This window comes from Rhinolophus hipposideros, assembly GCF_964194185.1.
Source record: "Rhinolophus hipposideros genome assembly, chromosome: 24".
NCBI classification, from domain to species: Eukaryota; Metazoa; Chordata; class Mammalia; order Chiroptera; family Rhinolophidae; genus Rhinolophus; species Rhinolophus hipposideros.
Window position 1 is genome coordinate 11,477,153 of NC_138070.1, and position 22,323 is coordinate 11,499,475.

Genomic DNA, 22,323 nt, shown 5'->3' on the forward strand with positions numbered 1-22,323 from the left:
ATAGAACTACCATATGATCCAGCAATTCCATGTCTGGGTATATGTCCAAAGGAAATGAAATCACTATCTTGAAAAGATATCTGCACTCCCATGTTCATTGCAGAATTATTTATAATAGCCAAGAGATGGCAACAATCTAAGTGTCTACTAGCGGATGAATGGATAAAGAAAATACCATTTATGGATATATATATATATATATGAAGGAAATCCTGCCATTTGCAACAATTTGGATGGACCCTGAGAGCATTATGCTAAGTGAAATAAATCACAGAAAGGCAAATAATGTATGATATCACTTATATGTGGAATCTAAAGAAACTGAACTCATACATACAGAGAACAGATAGGTGGTGCCAGAGGCAGGCAGTGGGTGAAGATGGTCAAAGGTAAAAACTTACAGTTGTAAGATAAATAAGTTCTGCAGATTATTACGAAAAAAAAACGTCTGTAATCATGTATGGTGATGGATGTTAACTAAATTTATTATGGTAATCATGTCACAATATATACATATATCAAATCATGTTGTGCACCTTGGACTAATACAATGTTTGATGTCAATTATACTTCAATAAAACTGGAAATAAAATAAAGAAGGGGGAAACACAAGTTTTCATTTGGGTGGCATCAATACAAAGGAAGGCATGTATTATTTCAAAAGACAAGAGACTGACTGAGAATTAAAGCAAAAGACACCTAACTGAAGTATCAAGTATTCTTACGTTTAAGCTTCTGAGTACATACTTTGTCTTCCCTAACAGAATTCCTAAGTTTTTTGTGGCCAGGAATAATATATAATTAATTTCAGTATCCTCGCACAGAGTCTAACCTTATACATAGTAGGAACTTAATTACACTTAAACTACTTATATAATTGGGTAAGAATACTTCTTGGTTATATAAAATGTATTGATCACGTTTAACAGTGATAGGATAGAAAGTTGTTAATATCAAACTAAATCTCTCTAAGTGAAGCTGGCTATATAATTTTAAGAAAGGAAACAAAATCATATGTAGATTTTGACATACAACATATAAATATACACACACATAGTGTCTCATAAAGCAATCATATTTAATCTACAACCAGTTACAAAATTGTCCTCACTTGCCTCCTGAGATGACACACCTCACCCAAATTGGAAAAATATTCAGATCCCTTCAATATTACTGGGGTGATTGACTTTATTTTTGATAGGTATAATGAAATATTTACTTTCTTTTCTTTTCCTTCACATCAAAGTCTGGTACCTCAGCGTTATGCTAAGAACTGTGAAAAATTTAATCGTAAGATATGTCCTTTGTACTGAAAATGCTTCCATCATTAGTGAAGATAAAACAGTAAATGATGTAAGATACAGTGCACACTGCTTTGCGAAGTTCAAAGTCACCTGGGAGTTTGCAGCAAAACAGTAACTGAAATAGTTAGGAAAAGTTGCAGACAGGAAGTCAACTTTACACAGGATCTTGACAAAAAGGTAAAATCTGAGCAGGCAGAGAGAAGCGAGGAGGGTTTTTTGAGTGAAGTAACACTACCAGAGGCGCAGACTTGAATGAATGTGGTGTGTTTGAGAGACAGACTGACTTCAATAGAGCAGAAAGAATGGGCCAAAGAACATAGGAAATGAAGCTAGATAAGTCATGTGGGACAGCTTAGACAGGGCGGTGGAAGTCAAGCAGAAGAGGTTAGATTCAGCATGGTGGATAACAGGGAACCAACGAAGCTTTCTGAAAGGGGAGTGACAGGCTGCAAGCAGTAGCCTTTAAAGAAAGTTAATCAGATGAGTTGGAAAAAACAGGGGAAACAAAGGAAGGCAACTGTGGTAATCCAGGAATGGGGTGATAAGGGGCTGAGTAGGATAGGTGCAGAGACACTATGTATTTCCGAGGTAACATGATGCGCCTTGAGACTGTGAAATTAGGGGCTCCCAGAAACAAGGATGAGACAGACTAATCCAGAGGCTGCCTACAAGGTAAAGAGGTTGTACTATAGATTAATAAGACTTGGAAATTTCAAACACTAGACATATATTCACAGAACCCAAACGTTTTTCAAGTACGCTTTAAGTAGTTTCATTGTTTTGTTTAGTAGATTTAATGCAGGTGTCCCCAAATTTCACATCTGCTTTGCTAACACAGCCCAGGAAACTATGCTTACGTAAAAATTCGTTGTTTTTCAATACACAAACAAAGTTAACTGACCCATTACAGGATATGAACCCTCATTGAGTAAGCTAGTGAAAACAGAAAAATCTTCTTTATACTCAGATGTATATTCTTTATTGTCTGGGTCCACAAAACAAACAAAAAACAACTTTTTTTCCTAGCTTATCTAAAATCTTGAGACATAGTCCTGACTATATCTGATGGTGATCCAGTCAGAAGAAAACGAAAAATTCTACGGAGAAAATGAACTAAGAACTAAATTAGCACTTTGCCATGTTGCTTTCCTGAGATGTGCTATCAAATTGGGAGGAAATTCTCTGAAGTGAAAAACAAACAGAAAATGTTACTAAAGCTACATTTGGCAGATTAATTTTTTGTAGTAATAATTAGTTAAATCTATAGTCAACTTTTCCGCTGCTTCCCCTCTCCCTTTAGAATGGATAGTAGGTAATGTGGAAAGGGGAGTGCTCCCGTGGTACTTTCTAAATAATTCTATTATTGTAACACTGACTCTATTATCTACACATGATTGCATGTATTGTTTTGTATCTCCTCCTATGGTCATTTTCTGGTGGAGCTGTGAATAAGAATTGAAATGTCCAAAAATAGGAAAAATAAACTTATCTACTATTACTCACTGAGCTCTTCCTTTACAATGTGTGGCCAAACTTGTGCTTTGCATACCTGATCTCATTTACGTAGTCCTCATAACAACCTGTGAGGTAGGTAGGTACTAGGATTAGGCCCATTTTACAGCTGAAGAATCCGAGGCTATAAGAGTTAAGGGACTTGTACAAGGTCACAAAGCCAGTAAGCTAGCAAGTGCAGACATATTCATCTGACATGCTCTTGTTAATCGTTAGATTATACTGCCAACCCCAAACATATGTGACCGAAATAAAAAGAAATATAAGGGACCTGGACATGCTACTAATTGTGTAAAAAAATTAGGTGGGAGCGTCAATTCTAAGAACTTTGTCAGTAATACAAAAGGATAGATTCCTTGACTCACTTCTAACTTTCCCTTATAGTACCGAAACCACTGCACTCTATTCCTGAAAAGTGGGACACTGCAATGAAATGAGAGTTAACTGCCCCCTTATACATCTGGACATTACGATTTGATGGTTTTGACAGGATCTCAATTTGGTCACATTTTTTACAATGCTCCTACTTAAATCAGCCAGGTCAAGACTAACTTGGCTGGCTGGTGACATCAAAAAGCTTTAAAAAGTATTTTGTTAGAATATCCGTGCAACCTATGTAACTCTTACCAGTGACCCTGAAATGGAAACCAACCTTTTAAAGCTATTTCTCAGTACATAAAATACATTCATAAGACACTTCTAAAAATAACTCTCCACTGTAATTCCATCCTTATGCATCTGGACAGAGATGTCATATTTCCTCCACAAAGCTTCCTTTTATGTTGCAACAGTAAGAATCTCAATTTCAAAATGAACCAGAACAATCGAGAACTACAAACTCCTTCACAAGACATGATTATTTTTATTAGTATTTTATATAAATTGTCTAAATCGGACATGTTACATTCTAATTCTGCAAGCAATACTTTTAACTAGAAAGTAAACCATTACAGTTTCAAGTTCTGTCTCCCCTCACCCCTCTTTTTTCTGCTAACACATGGTCTTCTACAAAAGGGTCAGTGTGATCTTTGCAGACTACAGATAAGGAATACGACCATGGTAAACTAAAGACTAGAACATTAAGCACATGTCAAGTAATACAGAAGTTTAAAATCTGTCATCTGTGTATGAAACCAGCAAACAGTGGGTTACAACTGGTTATAACTGTCTTAATTATAACTGTTTAAATATACGTGTACAAATTCATAGGATGCAGTTAGTAACTTCCACTTTTCCCTCCAACTAGTGGTGTTTTGGAAGGCAGCCATTTAATCTGCAATAATCTGTCATTACTGTGAAGCCCGACCCACTTCCTCTGCCCCACCCCCATTCAAAATATGACTGGGATACATCTGGAGTGCTAACATAACATTCACACATAAAAATCCTCCCTATCTATAGAGACTAAAATTTGCACAATTTGTACTTTAAGTATTTAACATTCATAAATTTTAAGAAAACACGCATTCTATGACATCACATTTCAAAGATTACTTGAAAGTTTTAATTTTCTTTTTTATATGTTAGAAAGAATAGAGGCCCCAAATCAGTAATATCAACTGCAATGCTTCTTGAATGAAAATGCATCCTATGTACAATCATGTGACTTTAATTTACACATCTAACATGTACAGTATTAGGGGTTTGGAAGTCAGGGTTTTACACATTTCATTTAAACCTTGTTCCAAGAGCCTAGTGAAGTTGGTAAAGACACTATTAAGGTAGTTTTCCTGGTTTATAAAATATTTTGCATAACATACAAACTATGAGATGTTAAATAAAAAATGACCTACTTTCCTACTTCATCTAATTCCATTTTATGGACTAGTGTAATCCCATAAATTATTACCTAATGGTTAAGATATTTCATTTTTATACTTTACTAAGTAACTAACTCTATGTATTAAAAAAAATTATAAAACTAAATAAATGTGATCAAATCTTCTGACTTTTGTGTCTCTAAATTTGGTATTACATTCAAGAAATTACTCTGCTTCCTATCCTATTTTCCCCTCATGTAAAAGAAGAAAAATAGGATGTGGCCTTTTAATTTTTTTAAGATTTGTACGTTGAATAGTATGCCATTTTGAGTAGCTTAATTTTGAAGTACCGTTTTACAGTAATAATATCATCATCATAAACTGCATCATTTAATTTACATGGCCTTTAGTATATTTAAATTTTTTATTTAAAGGACTCTTCTGACAAGATTTTGATATTTTATTTGCAGCTCGGTATTTACCTTCCCCAGGAGAAAGGAAAATATTCAAAAAATTTTGAAAAAATTTCCCACTAATATTTTTTTGTAGAATATCAAACTACAAATTAAAATAAATAGAGCATATGAATCCAGTGACTTTTGAGGTTGATTACTCTCATCTGGACTTTGAGCTAAGGCAATAAATATTCACAGGAATTTCAAGAGTTTATTAGAAATGTTTAGACACAACCCATGTTTATAATAAAACACTAAATATGAAAGAAAACACCAAGCTTACTCACCAGAGATCTTCTCAAATGCGTTTCCTACATTTCTAATCCAAGATAGTAAAGACTTTAAAAATTTTTTACTTAGCTACAGCAATAAAATTGCCTCAGAAATGGCTTTCTTTAAAAAGCTGCCTCTTTATCACTTAGGAAAGATAAAACTGAACTCAACTTAAGTTGTAAGAACACCACCGTGCTATCAGCTCCTTCATCTCCAGAAAGGAAGTTATTATAGACAGTTTTATAAATGAGGCTGAAAGAGAGTACTTCCTGGTCAGACACTTAACGTCAACAGCATTTTTCATACAGCTTTACAGTTCTACATTTTGAAAAGCCCTTCCTAAAAATTTTCCTGAATTTTTCCGCAATCCCTACAAAAGAGCAAAAACTTGCTCAAGGTAATCACATGTAAAAATCTACAAAATTCTATCAGTGCCTTCCTACAGTTATGGTATCATCTAAATATCAGAACTGGTTATTATTATTGATGAGAATATCTGCTTAAGTTTTCATTTTACATTTATGCACTCTCCATGACCCCCCATCCTGTATGGTAGCATGAGGTTTCCTGAGACACATTAGAAGGTAAAGAAAGAACTTAAAGACAACTCACCAGTTCCTTGACAATGAAGAAACCACCATTCACGTTTTAATTTTCAAATTTAAAGTTAATTCTCTTTTACATGCATGTATATATTTAAATATATATATATATATTCCTGATATATACATATATTCCTGATATATATATAAAAAACTTGTAGAATCCTAATAAGGAACTGCAGATAAAAACAGCGTGACCCGGGCGCTGCACATTACTATCAGTATTGCAAGCTTAAGTATTTCCTGTCACAACGCCCATTGGTTCCCACAGGTGCAAGGGCTTATGGGTGTTGCCAATTTACCCTTCCTTTTGTAAGTGAATCACTAAAGGAGATTTCAGGTTGGCATAATCAATGCTAAGAACTATTAAAGCAGAACTACCTTGGGCTAATACCAAGAGCCTCCCAAATTAGGTTGATTGTGAATTGATGATTACCTAATTCAATAGGGCTGGAGAAAATTTATTTTGATCGACTTTCATTACTTTTCTAAAATGCATCATTACTAAGAATGTGTGACTTAATTCACCAAATAGTATTAGTTGCTTTCTCTGTACAAAGCACTGTTCTAGGCACTAGGAATGTAGTAATGAACAAAACAAAGTCCCTATACTCATATACTCATTATCTAGCAGACTTTTGATGATTTCATATGTAATGAGAAAACTTCCAGAAAGGCAGAGAATAAAGGAATTTGTATGGAAATTTGGAAAGTCAATTGTAGTGCTCACTACTAAAAAGCATTCTAATGAAGGCTACCACCAGAACCTAGTACATCAAAGAACTTTTCCAGAACCTAGTACATAAAAAGGGGAGTCTTTATGTTTTTAGTGTTTCAAACACGCCATGTTGGAGGCAATGGCATATGTTCCAGCAGGGAAAAGGAAAAACTTCTCACCATGAGTCACCAGTGACTAAGTTCTTTTAATTCAGGCTTAAAACTGATTTCAAACCCAATTACTTGTACATGGAGAAAACTGATAACCCCAAATTAACATCAGAAGCTCGATCTGACCAATTTTCAGGGTTAATATCAACATCTAAGAAAAACAAGTGAAGTACTTTTAATAAGATAACACTCCTGTACTAAGTTTTATTATAATTTTGGTTTTATTAGTCTTTAAGGCCTAAGGGTCATGTCAGCAAGCTTTCATTAAATTTTGTTACAATGAACAGTTTTCTTAGATTTTAGCCTAAGTGAGACACAATCATTCTTGGATATGTGGTGCAGCGGTAGGAATGGCTTTTATTTGCATTCAATAAAACAAATATATAGTAAATCTAAGGCTGCTCAAAGAAAAATATGAAATCCACAGAGTAAAACGTACAGATAAAGTCTATTCTTCCAAGTTATACTTTACTTCTTAAGATTTTACTTCCTTATGTTTAAAATAACAAAACCTTCTTTTGAGCCAACAAATTGGAGAAATTCCAAAAGCCAAATTTATCTATTTAGTCATTCAACAAATATTTATTGAGCACCTACTACATGTTAGGCATTGTTCTGTGAGTTGGGGATACAGCAAAGAATAAAATAAAAATCTCTGCTTTCATAGAGCCTACATTCTAGTGTAGAGACATAAGACAAACAAATAAGTAAAATATTTGGTATGTCAGAAGGTAGTAAGCACTATGGAGAATACAATATGAAAGGTAGGGATAAGAGTTTGTGTATTTGTTCACAGTTGCAAGTTGCTTATATCACAAAGTAAGAAAGACCAGTGTATCAGAGCTCTCCAGACTCTACCTCGGACTCAAGGCACAGTTGCAAGTTGCTTATACCACAAAGTAAGAAAGACCAGTGTATTAGAGCTCTCCCAGACTCTACAAGGCAACAACCCCCCTTCTGTTGCAAATGAAAGAGAATCTTATTTCATTTGTTGCTAATACCTGGAGATTGGAGAACAAACTTGAAAGACTTGAAGTTAGAACGCACTCCTTACTGATAAAACCATCATATAAGGAAATAAAACTAATCCCAAACACTTTCAGAGTCAACGGTCACTTTAGGAAATATTACCATGCTGAATACGAGCATACAAGTTTCCACATCCTGGCTACCACTGGCATCAAATTTACCAACTGTCAAGTTCAGAAGTGAATTCTTCCCTTTAGAATTATACCCTATTGTCTGCACTACCAGCAATAATTATACTGGAATATTATCTTTGAACTTAAAATAAGTATTTCAATTTAATACGATTCCATAAATATTTATTGAGCAGAAACGAGTTGCAAAACACTTGGTTAGATATGTAAGACACTGTCCTTTTAAAATCAAGAAGATGGACATCTAGGAAGGATAAGACAAGTACAAAGCCTATAATGTAATACCAGAGAGAATACTAGTGTAATAAGAAAACATACAAAGCAAGTACTTAGGTAATTCAAAGGAGAAAGTTCAAGGGGGATGATCAGAGAAGGCCTCTTGAAAGATGGCATTGGAGGTAGGTCTGAAAAATGAGGAACAGAAGACGTTCTAGGGAAAAGAAATGGCAGGAACAAAGATATAGGTGACAAATCAGGAAGTGCTTAGTGAGGAAGCAGGCCAGTCTGGTTGGGCACAGGAAATACATACATATATACATACATACATACATGGATTGTGGGGCAATAGGAACCTAAAACCAGGTTGATAAAGCTACTGAATTAAGTAGGCCATGGAGAATTTATTAAAGGTTTTGAACATGTGAATGAGAAATTCAGAGCCATACTTTAGGGAGAATAAGAGAGCAGCCACATACGTATGAAAGACGAAAAAGCAAAGGAGGTTGGAAAATCGTCACAGTGCTTCCCCATTAGCTCCTTCTTGGACCATTGAGAGATAAAAAGTGGAAAGTATACTGAACTGAAAAACCGGATCTAGATCGCAGTGGTCAAGTCTGTGGATTGTCTGCATGACCTTGGGAAGTCACTTATTCTCACTCAATCTATTTCCCTAGGTGTGAATCTATTAATTATTGTTTGGGAGTCAGGAGCCATGAATTTCAGCAAGTGATTAGATACTGAGAGTAGAGCAAACACAGCAACAAAAAAAATTGTTTCAAGTGATTAAAATAATAAGCAGCTACTATTTATTAAACACTTCCTATGAGTTTGTCACTGTGCTTGGCACTTTACATAAACGGCTTCATTAATTCCTTAGAAGAATCCCACGAGGTATGTATTCTTATTTACACATGAGAGAATTGAGAACTTTAAAACTTAAGTAACTTACCCAGAACCGGCCAGCTGGCATAGTGACAAAGCCAAAATAGGTGCCTACGTGTCTTTGAGGCTTAGGTCCTTTCTCCTTCCAATACATCACGCTGTTTCTTTTATGGTAGATAAATAATGCTAACATTTGTTCTTGTGTTCCAAACGAATCACTGTCTCTTTTACCACCCTTTTGATATACTAAAAGGTCTAAATGAGGATAAGAAACAAAGTATGGACATAAATATAACCTACTTATTTGCTGATTAATAATTCATTCATTCCAATTCACATTTATTGACCATCCTTCATACTTTGTGCCTGTAGTTGCCATGGAGGATGCAAAGATAAATGAGACCCATCTCTGCCCTCAAAGTGCTCACAAGCTAGTAAAAGACAAACATAAACAAGGAACTGGTATACAACGACAGAAGAGGATTTTGCACAAGAGACAATGGAAGCATAAAGGTACATGAAGCAAAATATTGTCATTTTGTATCTCAGCTATTACATCTTGACCTAGATCATTTTAAAAACTATATTGATGTGATTTTTGGAAATAATTGTGTATTTACACATACATCCTTCAAAAAGTAAAGGCCAATGTTCACAACAGAAGGAAAATTAGCCATGAAGTGTGATTCTGTTTTGTGTGTCTACTACCAAGACTATTTAGGTGGTTAATTTGTTTAAGAATGCATTCTGGGGCTGGCCCGGTGGCTCAGGCGGTTACAGCTCCATGCTCCTAACTCCGAAAGCTGTCGGTTCGATTCCCACATGGGCCAGTGGGCTCTCAACCACAAGGTTGTCAGTTCCGATTCCTCGACTCCTGTAAGGGATGGTGGGCAGCGCCCTCTGCAACTAAGATTGAACATGGCACCTTGAGCTGAGCTGCCACTGAGCTTCCGGATGGCTCAGTTGGTTGGAGCCCGGATGGCTCAGTTGGTTGGAGCCCGTCCTCTCAACCACAAGGATGCCGGTTCAATTCCTCAAGTCCCGCAAGGGATGGTGGGCTGTGCCCCTTACAACTAGCAACGGCAACTGGACCTGGACCTGGAGCTGAGCTGCGCCCTCCACAACTAAGACTGAAAGGACAACAACTTGAAGCTGAATGGCGCCCTCCACAACTAAGATTGAAAGGACAACAACTTGACTTGGAAAAAAGGCCTGGAAGTACACACTGTTCCCCAATAAAGTCCTGTTCCCCTTCCCCAATAAAAAAAAAAACACAAAAAGAACGCATTCTGCCTTGATTAGTGCCATCTATTGTAATGGATAAATAAAATGTATCTGAACTTTCATAAGCCTGATTACTACAGACATAAGCCAGTCTCATTAGATAGAAAGTAAAACAAAAAAATAAATATACACCGCACGAGTCCTGATTTGATCTGGAAATAAAGAGTTATCCCATTGTCTATCAAAAATAGTGGAAAAAAACAAAATCGAACTCTTTCAATGAGTACTTTGATAACTAATTAAATATTAAGCATAACAAAACATAAAGTGGGGTTGATTTTGCTACACATCATGTCACTGAAGCGAGAGGTGAAGTGAAAGGGCTCAAACTAGACTCCAGCATGTCAATTCCCTGTTTGGAGCTAGAGCAACATGAGCCACACCTCTGTGTTTAATGGGAGTAGGTTTTCCTGAGCATAAAACGTTTATTCCGAGGCATCTTCGTTTTCTCACTTACTCCAGGGATGAAAAACGTGTATGTGAGAGATAGTTGACAAATGGTTAGGAGACTGTTCAGTGTTAACAAATCAAGAAACTGACCCTTAAGTCATTCTGTTGTACAATAAAAATAATTTAGAAAGACTTTAAATATACTTCAATGTCTCTACCAAATCTCGTCAGAAAAAATACATTAGGTTGATGTATAAGGCATTTAGGTAACTTGAACAATATATACCTGGAATGATAAAATGTATCAATTTAATTCCTCCTGGTTATCATAAAAATTCTAAATAATTGTTTTTACTTTGGTGCCCATAGCTTAACAATGACTGAGATCATGTTTTGGCCCATAAATAAACATATCCAATCTATAATTATAGTTAGGTGGCTAGCACTTATTATTATTTTTACTAAGCTGAGTCTAAGTTTAAGAAACAGTACCAAAATTTTAATATATCCTTGCAAATAACAAAGCAACTAGTTAAATAGATAAGTGTAAGTAATTATAAACTAAACTCCCTATGGTGAAATGCAACTGATTGTACAATATCCCACAACTCAAAACTACTAATTCAAAACTATTCTCTCTGGGCGACAGGAATCTCTCAATGAAGAATCAAAAAAATCTGAAAATGTCTTAGGAGAGTCTCAAAACACTTTTAGATAGAAACTTTCTGCCTGTCTGTTTTTGGTGGGGAGGGAAGAAACAAAGACTGGAGGAAAAGATTATAAAGAAAAGAGGCTTTTCAACAAAGACTCTAAAATAAAAGTACCAATAGTTAGTTTTCATTCATTCTCCTATACTACTGAAACCAACAAATCAGAACACTGGCAAGCAATGAGAACTTTTATTCAAGTTGGGTTAAACATTAAACCAAATTAGATATCAAGGTAGACTCTGAGATTACAATGGTTTGACTGTATAGGACTAAAGAGGTAAAGAAAGTGTAAAATGGGTTATTGTATTTACTGGGCAGTACCTACATCCTGCTAAACTAAGACTAAGAAGTTTAAGAACTACAAATCAAAAAGAACTTGCAGTCTGTTTTATGCTATAACCATTCAAATGGAAGTCTGAGGTTCCTTCTTAATCCCTGCTATCGGTTATATTTTTTAATTGAAAAGAAACAGTTTAAAGGAGCATAGGTGTGATAACTGCACATATTTATGGTTCTAGTGTTTTATTTTGTGAAACAAATGAAAATAAATTCTCACAGAATTCCTATCCCCCCCAATAAACAGTTATTGTAAGGCCCTTCCTATCACTAAAACTTCTATTCATCTCTGGATCAATATCATAACATAACACGGTTGAAATGACTGCTGTAGTAATCAATCACTCAGGGGAGTATAAGAACACTTTCCTTTCTTATACGGAAATATACTTAATGTTTTATTTTAAGAAACTACCATTTGTATCAGTCAGAAATGAGCTAACAAGGATGATGAAAGAGCTTATCTGCTCAGTTTTATTACTTTGTAGAATTATTGGTACTGAGATTCCCAATCCTTCTAACACACCATTTCATGTTACATGCACTACATAGTGAATATACTCGTAAGCCCCTTGTAAATAAATAACCTCCTCAGTTAACTGACCCTGTTTTTACTTGAATTCTACCTAGGGTTCTGGAAAAATAAATTCAATGTAAAAAAATTATACTTAATACATCTTAAATTAATTACAAAGTCTCATCATCAAAATTTTATTTGCTATTGTAGTTCCTCTTATCTCCATAACTTCTATTTCTTACAGGAGGACTTCTGGTTGGTGGAATTTTCATAACCACATCCAGTTCCAGTCTCTGAAGCCAAATAAGACATGATATGTATCAGGTAATACCAAATAAAATCCCCAAATGATACATGTCCTCTACTTATTATCATCCTGATGAAGATGACTTCGGTAATTTTTGTCTTAGATTTACACAAGCAGTTCTATGTAAGCCTTCCACATTATGTCTCTGAGAAATAATGCAGTATTTCTTCCTCTTAGTTGAAGCTGCTCATTACGAAACATGGGCAAAGGCTTCTAATAAGACACATGCTAAACCCGAAACGAAGAAGAGACGTAAATAACTGTGGAATGATATAGTTATTACATTCACCATTTCCCCCCCCCCCCCAATACCATCATTTTCCAAGTCTGCTTCTATAGAAAAGAAAGGAGCCACAAGGAGGAGTTAGGAGAAGCAGCACACAGAGAAAAAGAGGTTAAAAGTTCCCCGTGCAAAACTACAACCTGCAACAAAGCACGTGCATTCAAGAGACCATCTGAAAGGCAGTCCGGGCAGTATTAACATATGCTAAGAACTGTGGAAAACTAGCCCGGTCGTTGGTTTCCTTTCCACACCCCTCGAAGGAGGCGGCTGCCCCCCAATTCCCAGTCTCTACTGCTTTCTTTTACTGGTTTCCGAATGTTAACCGAGACACACTTGCCCCCCACCAGGGCACACACAGAACTCTCCCCTTTGCTTGTCCTGGAATGAAGCCTAGAGCCTGGTGCCGGTCGCTTCCAGGACGAGAAGTCTACGTGGAGAGTCCTGTTAATGTAGCGACTCCGGTATCTCTTCTCAAAATTTAGTCTGACCTTCCAACGGTCTCCACCACATCAAAGTTCGACAGTCCAACTTAGCATGTATTCCTTTAAATCTGCATTGTAAACACTGACACTGAGGTGCTGCCGAATCGGCACACGTTGCTTAGCTGCTCGCTGACCTGAAATGAAAACCACAGTCCATCCCACGAAAGCCGCTCCGGAAAAGCCAAAACGCGGGGCCGCACGGGGCGTCCTTCCCCTCCACGCCTTCGGGACGGGCTGGGGGAGAAGCCGCGCTCGGCAGCTGCTCAGGCTCCGCGTAAGCGAGCGGGCCAGGAAGCCCCTCGCGTTCGAGCCGTCCGCGCCGAGCCCGAAGACACGCGTGGGAAAGCCCGACGGTCCGGCCGTCCACCTCTCGATCCTTGAAGCTCTCGGCGCTTTGGCCAGAGCAGACCCTCCAGCGCGTGCGTTCTCCTCGGGGGACGTCGCCTTACATAATCCCCGCTCCACAGGGGCCCCGCGGCGTCACGGGGGCTCCGGGAGCGCGGCGGGCGGCAGACCCCGCGGGCGGCGCGCGCCCCTCTTCTCTGCGCCGCGGGGCCCCGGCTCGCTCGCCTCTCACGCGGGGCCGCGCGCGCTCAGAGCCCCTGTCGCCGGCCCCCCGCCGTCCCGGCCGCTCTCGGGACGCCCCTCAAACTCGCCGTCCCACTTGCTCTCGGGGAACCACCCCCCTCAGACCCGCGTCCCGGCCCCGCCGGGGTCCCCTCCCCTCAGACCCGCGTCCCGGCCCCGCCGGGGTCCCCTCCCCTCAGACCCGCGTCCCGGCCCCGCCGGGGTCCCCTCCCCTCAGACCCGCGTCCCGGCCCCGCCGGGGTCCCCTCCCCTCAGACCCGCGTCCCGGCCCCGCCGGGGTCCCCTCCCCTCAGACCCGCGTCCCGGCCCCGCCGGGGTCCCCTCCCCTCAGACCCGCGTCCCGGCCCCGCCGGGGTCCCCTCCCCTCAGACCCGCGTCCCGGCCCCTCTCGGGGTCCCCTCCCCTCAGACCCGCGTCCCGGCCCCGCCGGGGTCCCCTCCCCTCAGACCCGCGTCCCGGCCCCGCCGGGGTCCCCTCCCCTCAGACCCGCGTCCCGGCCCCGCCGGGGTCCCCTCCCCTCAGACCCGCGTCCCGGCCCCTCTCGGGGTCCCCTCCCCTCAGACCCGCGTCCCGGCCCCGCCGGGGTCCCCTCCCCTCAGACCCGCGTCCCGGCCCCGCCGGGGTCCCCTCCCCTCAGACCCGCGTCCCGGCCCCGCCGGGGTCCCCTCCCCTCAGACCCGCGTCCCGGCCCCTCTCGGGGTCCCCTCCCCTCAGACCCGCGTCCCGGCCCCGCCGGGGTCCCCTCCCCTCAGACCCGCGTCCCGGCCCCGCCGGGGTCCCCTCCCCTCAGACCCGCGTCCCGGCCCCGCCGGGGTCCCCTCCCCTCAGACCCGCGTCCCGGCCCCTCTCGGGGTCCCCTCCCCTCAGACCCGCGTCCCGGCCCCGCCGGGGTCCCCTCCCCTCAGACCCGCGTCCCGGCCCCGCCGGGGTCCCCTCCCCTCAGACCCGCGTCCCGGCCCCGCCGGGGTCCCCTCCCCTCAGACCCGCGTCCCGGCCCCGCCGGGGTCCCCTCCCCTCAGACTCCCCTTCCCTGCCCCTCTCGGGGTCCCCTCCCCTCAGACCCTCTACCCCAGCCCCTCTCGGGGTTTTCCTCTCCATAGTCCCGACTGTCAAACCCGCTCCGGGAACTCCCCTCGCGCGGGTCCTCGCCGACCGCACTCCGCCCGCGATCTCCTCTCCGGGGCTCACGCTGTCACCGCCCCGCGCCCCGGTGCTCTCACCTCAGACCTGCTGTCACCACCCGGGCCCGGCGTCGCCGCCGCCGCTTCCTCTCCCACACTTGGTCCCGAGTCCCGCTTCTGCCGCTTGTGCCCTGGCAGATCCCTTGGTCCGGTCGCTGAGTGCTGGGTCTGGCCGCGCCGAGCCTGCGCCCGCAGTCTCTGCGTCGCGTCCCACTCTCTCACGCAGAACCCCGCCGCCGCCGCCGCCGCCGCCGCCGGGCGCCACACGGACCCTCCCGCGGCCGCCGCCGCTGCTGCTGTCCGAGGTGCGGCTCTTGCCAGGGGTGGCCAATCGCACCCGACTGCGCCGAGCGCGCTCCGCCCCACGGTCTCAGTCTGCCCGCCCCCGGCCCCCGACCACGCCCCCATCTCGTCTCCGATAGGCTCTCTACTGACCTTCCTTGATCGTCGGGCACGGCCTGGGGCCGCATATAGGTACTTGATTGAAGGTGCCTGGGAAGCCGAGCGGTCGATGGCTCCTGAGGATTGGCGGAGTTGACGGTGGGCGGGATGGGGCGGGGCGGGTTTTTTTTTTTTTTTTTTTTTGGAGACGGAAGACCTTGCAACTTCAGTTACCCACTGGCGGGTCTGGGGTGCGGTCCCTGTTGTCTGTACTGCGCTGGGTCAAAGTTCAGGCACTCCTCCCTGAACCTTTACTTTTCTTGGGAGACTCCCAGAGGTCAAGACCTTCTGGGACTCTCTGGACCACCATGTTAGAGTCTTTGAGGAGGTCCCCATTCTTCTGCTAGACCTTGCACAGCCTCCTAAGTAATTCTGCCAAAAATTAATATAACATTTATTCACCGAGGACTTGTAAATATTTCCTGGATTTAAACTCTTTTATATCTTTGTCAACGGAGTTTCACTTCCTTTGTTGCGTTCAGCAGACGCCAGTTTAGTGCTCTTGGAAAAAGAAATCTATATACGAGACGCACACTCTGCACAACTAAACATTCAACACTGATGGGGCACATTTCGATAAGTACAAGGACAAAGCTTTGGAAATAATCAGTTTGTGGGTTTTGATAATCACGACAGGCGGAACAAGAACCGTGTGGTAGTTTTAGCAATGTTTTGGCAAGCCTATACACCATTTTTCTGAGCGAACTAATGGACAAAGTATAATGAACTTTGAAGTGTACACGCTTTGAAAACCAGAGACCCATCTTGAGCCAAGCTGAAAGATGGGGCCTGCTAGGGGTGAAAGTGCACCACGTTCCTCAGAACCATTCTTTATATGTTTGTGAAACTGGATATGTTGATTAAATAACATCAGACACGGAAAAGAGTTTCTACCCTCACCCCTAAACCCCAAAGTTTATGGACTTGACAATTTAGCGTTTTATGAAGAAATTGTTTCATTTCAAGGACACAATTTGGTCTTAAGCCCTGTCAGATGTACGTAGGACTTAATTCTCAGAAAACTCCGTCATTAACTCTTTTTTGTGTTAATTCCCACCGACAAAATTTGTGTTCTAAACATTATACATATTTTCCTTAGTGTTTTAAAATCCTACCCCATTCCAATTAAGATACTCCTCTGAGCGTTAGGGTATGCAGAAAGGGCCTAGGCAAACGGGGCTGGCAGGACTCGAAGACTAGTTTTGCAGTGGATGTGGCCTGAGCAGTGTGCTGAATGCCGTTTGGGGAAGGGATGCAGAGAGATTTCTAGGTGGTAAAACTCAGTTTTGAGGGAACTTGATTTTTACAGGCCTAGAGAGGCTGTCCAAAACGATTACATTAAAACAACTATCAGGGTTGAGGAAGAGAGAATTTTTTTGACTATGTCCTTCTCTAAAGAGTATTTATTAATTAAGAGCTCGTTCTACCAATTCTAAAGTTGGCAATATGGAAAAGAAGAAATGGGGTAAGTTCTCACTGCTCAAGTGTTCAACTGTGTCTGTTCATATAAAAAATGCATGCATGACCACTAACAGATGTTATTCGCAATAAAAAAATACAAATGAAACATAAGCAAGGCAAAAATCCCGGTGTCTTGAAACCAATTAGCAACAAAATCAACTTTTTAAAAACTCATTATATCAATGAACTCTAATTTCTAAAATGTTGGTGCTTTCTCTGGTCTATGATTATTGCTGCTAACAGGAACTCAAGTTGCTCAATATAGTTGATTACAAATAATTTTGATGTGATCTAAGAGCATAAAAAAAAATAAAATGATGTCATCCTTTGGACCAGAGACAGTTCTCTACTCCTAGTTTATATATAGACAGTAGACCTACAGTGAGCTCTGAGAATGAGTCTTATTTAGAAGGAACTTCAGAAAAATCTCTGAAGTCCTGGAAAGACATCACAGCTTTCTATTCTGGAAATTCTTGAGTTCTGTTGGGAGGGAAAATCCCTCACAAATAGAGCCAAGATTTTAATTGACAAGGTAGAAAAGAAGAGATGTTAAAATAAATGGGATGAGAATAGGTTTTTTTGCACTTTGAGAAGACTCTGTGGGGACCTATTCAGAGATAAACATGGTCACAAAGGATCTGAGAATCGTAATATTGGATTCCACCCGTCTTTTACACCGTGATCAACTTTACTACGTGTTACTTTTTCTACGGAGACTTGGTGCAACATAAATAGTACTGTTACTTTGGACAATCCATTAAATCTCTCTGGGCCCTTTTCCTTATCTTTTCTTGCTACACACAACTAGACAAGGGACATCCTAAATTTGTTCCTTAAGCAAAGCTTGTAACACTGTGTCCCCTTGTACGGAGAGGGAATCACATAAATTAATTCATGCAGATATTCAGCTAAGTTTCCACATAACACCTTCCTTAAGTTAGCTTAATTAGTAACTTCCGGTAGGAAGTTCAAATGGCTAATGTGCCATTTGAACAGTTGAGAGTTGGTTTGCAAGTTACTGAATTGGGGAAAACCACCTTAAAAAAACTAATATTCTAAGAAATATGAAGCAGCTGTATCATAGAGGGCCTGGCTCTGAGAATCTAAACAAGGTCGGCTGGATGCAACCGCTTTTTTTTTGTTTGTTTGTTTTGTTTTGTTTTTTTAGGCAAATGACAGCTCTTTTTTCATCTGTAAAATCGAGAGAACATCATATTGAGTAAACCTACAGAACAGAAATGACTCCCACGGACGGGGGAAATACCATTTTGCTGACCCCAGGATGGAATATCAGCATCCTTGCCTTTATTTCAGTTCTCAATAAAGCTTCATTTCGTCAGGGGAGGAGCCAGGCTCCTTTTCTTCGGGATGATCACGCAAACTCTAGGCGTCTAGGCGTCCCAATCTATCAAGGCATTGATTAATGGCGTTCACCTGCTTAGCGACCACCTCCAACCGCCGGGAGCCCTTCAAACCCTCTACCTCTCAGGTCGCCAACGATTCTCGCTGTAGCACTGGTCCCAGGCGCCTCCTGGCGGCTGTTTCCGGAAGTAGCCGCTGAGCTTCGGGGTCCTGGCCGGGGCCAGGTCTGCCTAAGGATTTGCCTAAGTCTAGAGATCCCGTCTGCGCCCTGCCCCACTACCCGTTTTGAAGACGAGATTTGAAGACGGGATTTAAAGACGGCGATGAAGGGGCTGGGGTGAATGCGAAGGAGGCGTCTGGCGGCCTCTCCACTCCCTGAAGGACGGCGGAGTCAGGCGGGCCTCGGGCAGCTCGCGACCCGGAAGTCGCTGCCGGCGCGAGGCCCCCGTTGCCGAGCGCGGGCGCGAGGGGCGGAGCTTGGCGAAGACTGGGAAAGGGGGTCGCCGCGGCTCCCGCTCGTCAAGTTGGCGGCTCCGTGAGGCGCTGCTAGGCGGGCGTCGAATCTGCCGGGCGGGTGGCCGCCGTCCCCGGGTGGCGCTCTCGGCTGTTGTCAGAAGCGACATGAGTGCCGCCGGGCTGTTGGCGCCGGCTCCGGCCCCGGCTGGGGCGCCGCCGGCTCCGGAGTATTATCCGGAGGAGGATGAGGAGCTGGAGAGCGCCGAGGACGACGAGCGCAGCTGCCGGGGCCGCGAGTCTGACGAAGGCGCGTCCTTGCGCTCCCCGGGCCGCCCGGAGTGGGGTGGGACCGCTGCGGGAGCGGAGGAGGCTTTGCGGGGCAGAGGGGCGGGGCGGCCTGCGGGGCTCGGGGCGGCCGGAGGGGCGGCTGGTGGGAGCGCGGCTCCGGCTCGTTACCGCGCCTGTGCCGGGGAAGGGGCGGCGCTGCGGGCGTGGGAAGAGGGCGCTGAGGGAGCCGTGGTCACAGCTGCCCCTCTGCTCCCCGCCGTCTCTGCCGGTCCCTCCGCTCTCCCCTGGGTGGAATGGGAAAGCCTTCCATGGAGGCGCCGCGCCTTTTCGGTGCCTGAGAGGATTCGCGCGAAGCCGGCTTCGGCTTCTGGGCGCCCCGGTGGCTGCCCCGCCCCCCGCCCCGCGGAGATGCTCCAGCCGCGCAGCCCTGCTTCGGGCCGTGCAGCCCAGGCTGCTTCCAAGAACGGGACCCGGCATGAGGTGCGGGTCTCCGTTTGGCTCGCTGAGCCCCGCTTTTGACTTTAGACAACTTAACGTGCGCTCGCGAAGCCTCAGTTTCCCCCTCCTGTCGCGGGGCTTCCGAGCGCGGGCGCGAGCGCTCACCGCGACGCGCCGGGCCCAGCCGAGGCTCTCGCTGGGGGGCGAGGCGCGACGGAAGGCGGGGACCGCTTGGCTCGCGGGCGCCCGGGTGTTCTGCGAGGTCCCCTGCGCTTGGCGCCACCGTCGCTGCCTCTCAGAGCCTTGCTTTTCAGGCTGGGCTTCAGTTTGGCCGGTGGGAGGAAGGCTTTTGGAGGGATCGAGGAAGGAGCTGGCCGGAGGGGGAGAAAGGGGAAGACACGTAACGAACACGGGAGAAGAAAGCGGAGCTGGAGACCAGCACGTGGGAGGCGCGTCCTGGCGCAGAACGAGGGCTGTGGAACCCAAGCCCAGGCCAGCGAGGCTGTAACGCGGGGTGTCCCGGTCGTCTCGGTTCTAAGCGCCGCGTGCTGCGGCCGAAGGAGGGGAGATGGCTTGGTGGGGGACTGGGCCTTGAACCGCCTTTAGAAAAGTATCTGCGGATGCAGATACCAAGTCGAAGGAACTAATTGCATTTGTTTAAAGTACCTTTGAGGACGGGGCTGACCCAGATGTTTTGAATGTGAATCACTTGTCACTTGTGCTGGTTCGAATGCCCACAAGGGGGAGCGACGAAGCCGAGATGGGTTTTATCCCCCTCTTAGGTAGGGGCTGTTGAAATTATGTAGACACTCCAGCCATTTGCTTATTCTAAGAACAATGTTTAAAGTGTTCTGAAACAGTTTCCGTCTGATCGTCTTGTCTCCTTTTAGTTGTAACGTTGAAAATATTTCCGTTCTTGAGAGTTCAGTTCGTTGATTCAGATTCTCCTTTGCTTATAGTTGATGTAAAATGTCTTAAGGATTCAAACTGGGCCTCTACCGCAAGAGAATATACATATTAGGTTATTTTGGAATAGCGGTCGAGGTGTGCCTGCCTGTAGTTCTCCTCTCTTATAGCTCTTTTTCCTGAACTGCCTGTTCTGCAGAAGTAACAGCCGTGACCATGCCTGCCTGTGTCTGATGCACCGTTTGCTGGCTGTACTTCAGATAGGGGCAAGCTCTTTGCATAAAGCTGGTTGTGTATGAGTTGGAAATGGTATTTTCTTTCCTGAAGTAACTGTATGTAACAGTTTTCGTTGACGTCTTCCCACAGGCCTGCATTGAGTAGAAATTCATTTTACAGAAGACTATTAAGTGTCACTATGTCAGGTGATTCCAACTCTATGAATGATGATTTTAACAAACCCTCTTTCCCTGGTTTTATTTAGATACTGAGGATGCTAGCGAAACTGACCTGGCAAAGCATGATGAAGAAGACTATGTAGAAATGAAGGAACAGTGAGTATGAGTTTCAGATTTCTTTTTCTGGAATACAGAATTGACAAGGAAATCTTTGATTTCCTTGTGTATATGGCTTTGCCCATAGTGCTTCTAAAGACCATGTATTGGTATACTATTTCCCCCCTTTAAATTTGTCACATTTTAATCAGTCTCCCTGTTATAAGAATCTTTTGAGGGTAAGCTAGAAAGGACCTTGAAATGATGTCAGGGGAATAAGGCCATATAACAGGAGAGAACCATTTCCCACTTTATGAGGTATGGTAAAAAAATATAGTGCATGTTTAAATTAAAAAAAACGTATTACAATAGAAGACACATTGCCATTAATCCCCCTCAAAATACCCCCCTCCCTTCGAACACACTTATCCCATCGTTCTTGCCACTTTCTGAAGCACTTCTGGAAGTCCTCTTTTGTGAGTGTCTTTAGTTGCTCTGTCATGGCTGCCTCGATGTCCTGAATCATTTTGGTTTTGGGGAAGAGCCAGAAGTCACGTGGTGCCAGATCCGGTGAATAAGGTGGATGAGGACAGGCTGTAATGTTTTTATTTGGCAGAAATTGCCATATACCAGAAGCAATGTGTGACATGGAGTGTTGTCATGATGGAGGATAATTTACTGCACATTTTAAAACATACCTTCTCTCAACTGTAGCTCACACTTAACTGACTGCACCGAATAAATTGAAAGTTGTCACACGCTGTTTCTAAGGTTCGATGTGCTGCTTCCCGTATTGAAGATCCCTGCGTTTTGGTTAGATGGCACGGGGCAGCAGCATTCATTGTATTTTTTTTTTTATCATACCTCGTGTGTTTTAGATGTGAAAACCATTGGCCAGAGAGGGTAAATGGTGTTTCACAGCGAGTTGGTTCTCAAATGGGTGTGACCCCACCAAGTGCTGACTACTTGCTATATGGTGAGCTAGATTCCTAGAAAGCTCAAGGAAACCAGGATGGAGAACAGGACTCTTGCTCCAGTGCCCTTTCCACTTATCACACATCCGTACCCACGCCTTCTCATTGTCTTCAACTACATATGCCCAGACAAACTAAAACCACTCACTTTTATCGTAAACACAGATGCAAGACAGTTTAAAAATATATATCTGATAAGTATTTGTTGAATGTATTTTGAGGATCTTGATTTGACTTTTAAAATTCTATAAACGAGGCAGTCCACATTCCTTTCTTTATAGGTCTTATTTGCAAATGTTTTGTGACCATCTTCTGGGTTCTTTCATCCTTTTCAAGCTTTGGAACCCAAAGGGGTAATTCAGCTAAATATGAC

General features: G+C 43.5%; 2 protein-coding genes across 6 annotated transcripts in view; one reads left to right on the forward strand and one right to left on the reverse strand.

The window, feature by feature from the left end:
- The window catches only part of TAOK3 (TAO kinase 3), a 155,380-nt gene extending 139,902 nt beyond the window's left edge, over positions 1 to 15,478 (reverse strand). For 3 of the 4 annotated variants that reach the window (XM_081037133.1, XM_081037134.1, XM_081037131.1), the window contains exon 1: positions 15,173 to 15,478. The gene's annotated coding sequence lies outside the window, so the exon portion shown is untranslated. Of the gene's footprint in view, positions 1 to 5,318; positions 5,528 to 15,172 lie in introns of those variants that run through there. The other variant, XM_081037132.1, reaches the window with a different exon arrangement.
- A 3,384-nt stretch (positions 15,479 to 18,862) lies between these two features.
- SUDS3 (SDS3 homolog, SIN3A corepressor complex component) overlaps positions 18,863 to 22,323 on the forward strand; it is a 33,973-nt gene continuing 30,512 nt past the window's right edge. For both annotated transcript variants that reach the window (XR_013992517.1, XM_081037660.1), the window contains exons 1-2: positions 18,863 to 19,160; positions 20,967 to 21,036. Coding sequence is in view for 1 of the 2 variants with exons in the window: in XM_081037660.1 (XP_080893786.1) it covers positions 19,019 to 19,160; positions 20,967 to 21,036 (212 nt within the window). In the remaining variant the exon portion in view is untranslated. The remainder of the gene's footprint in view (positions 19,161 to 20,966; positions 21,037 to 22,323) is intronic.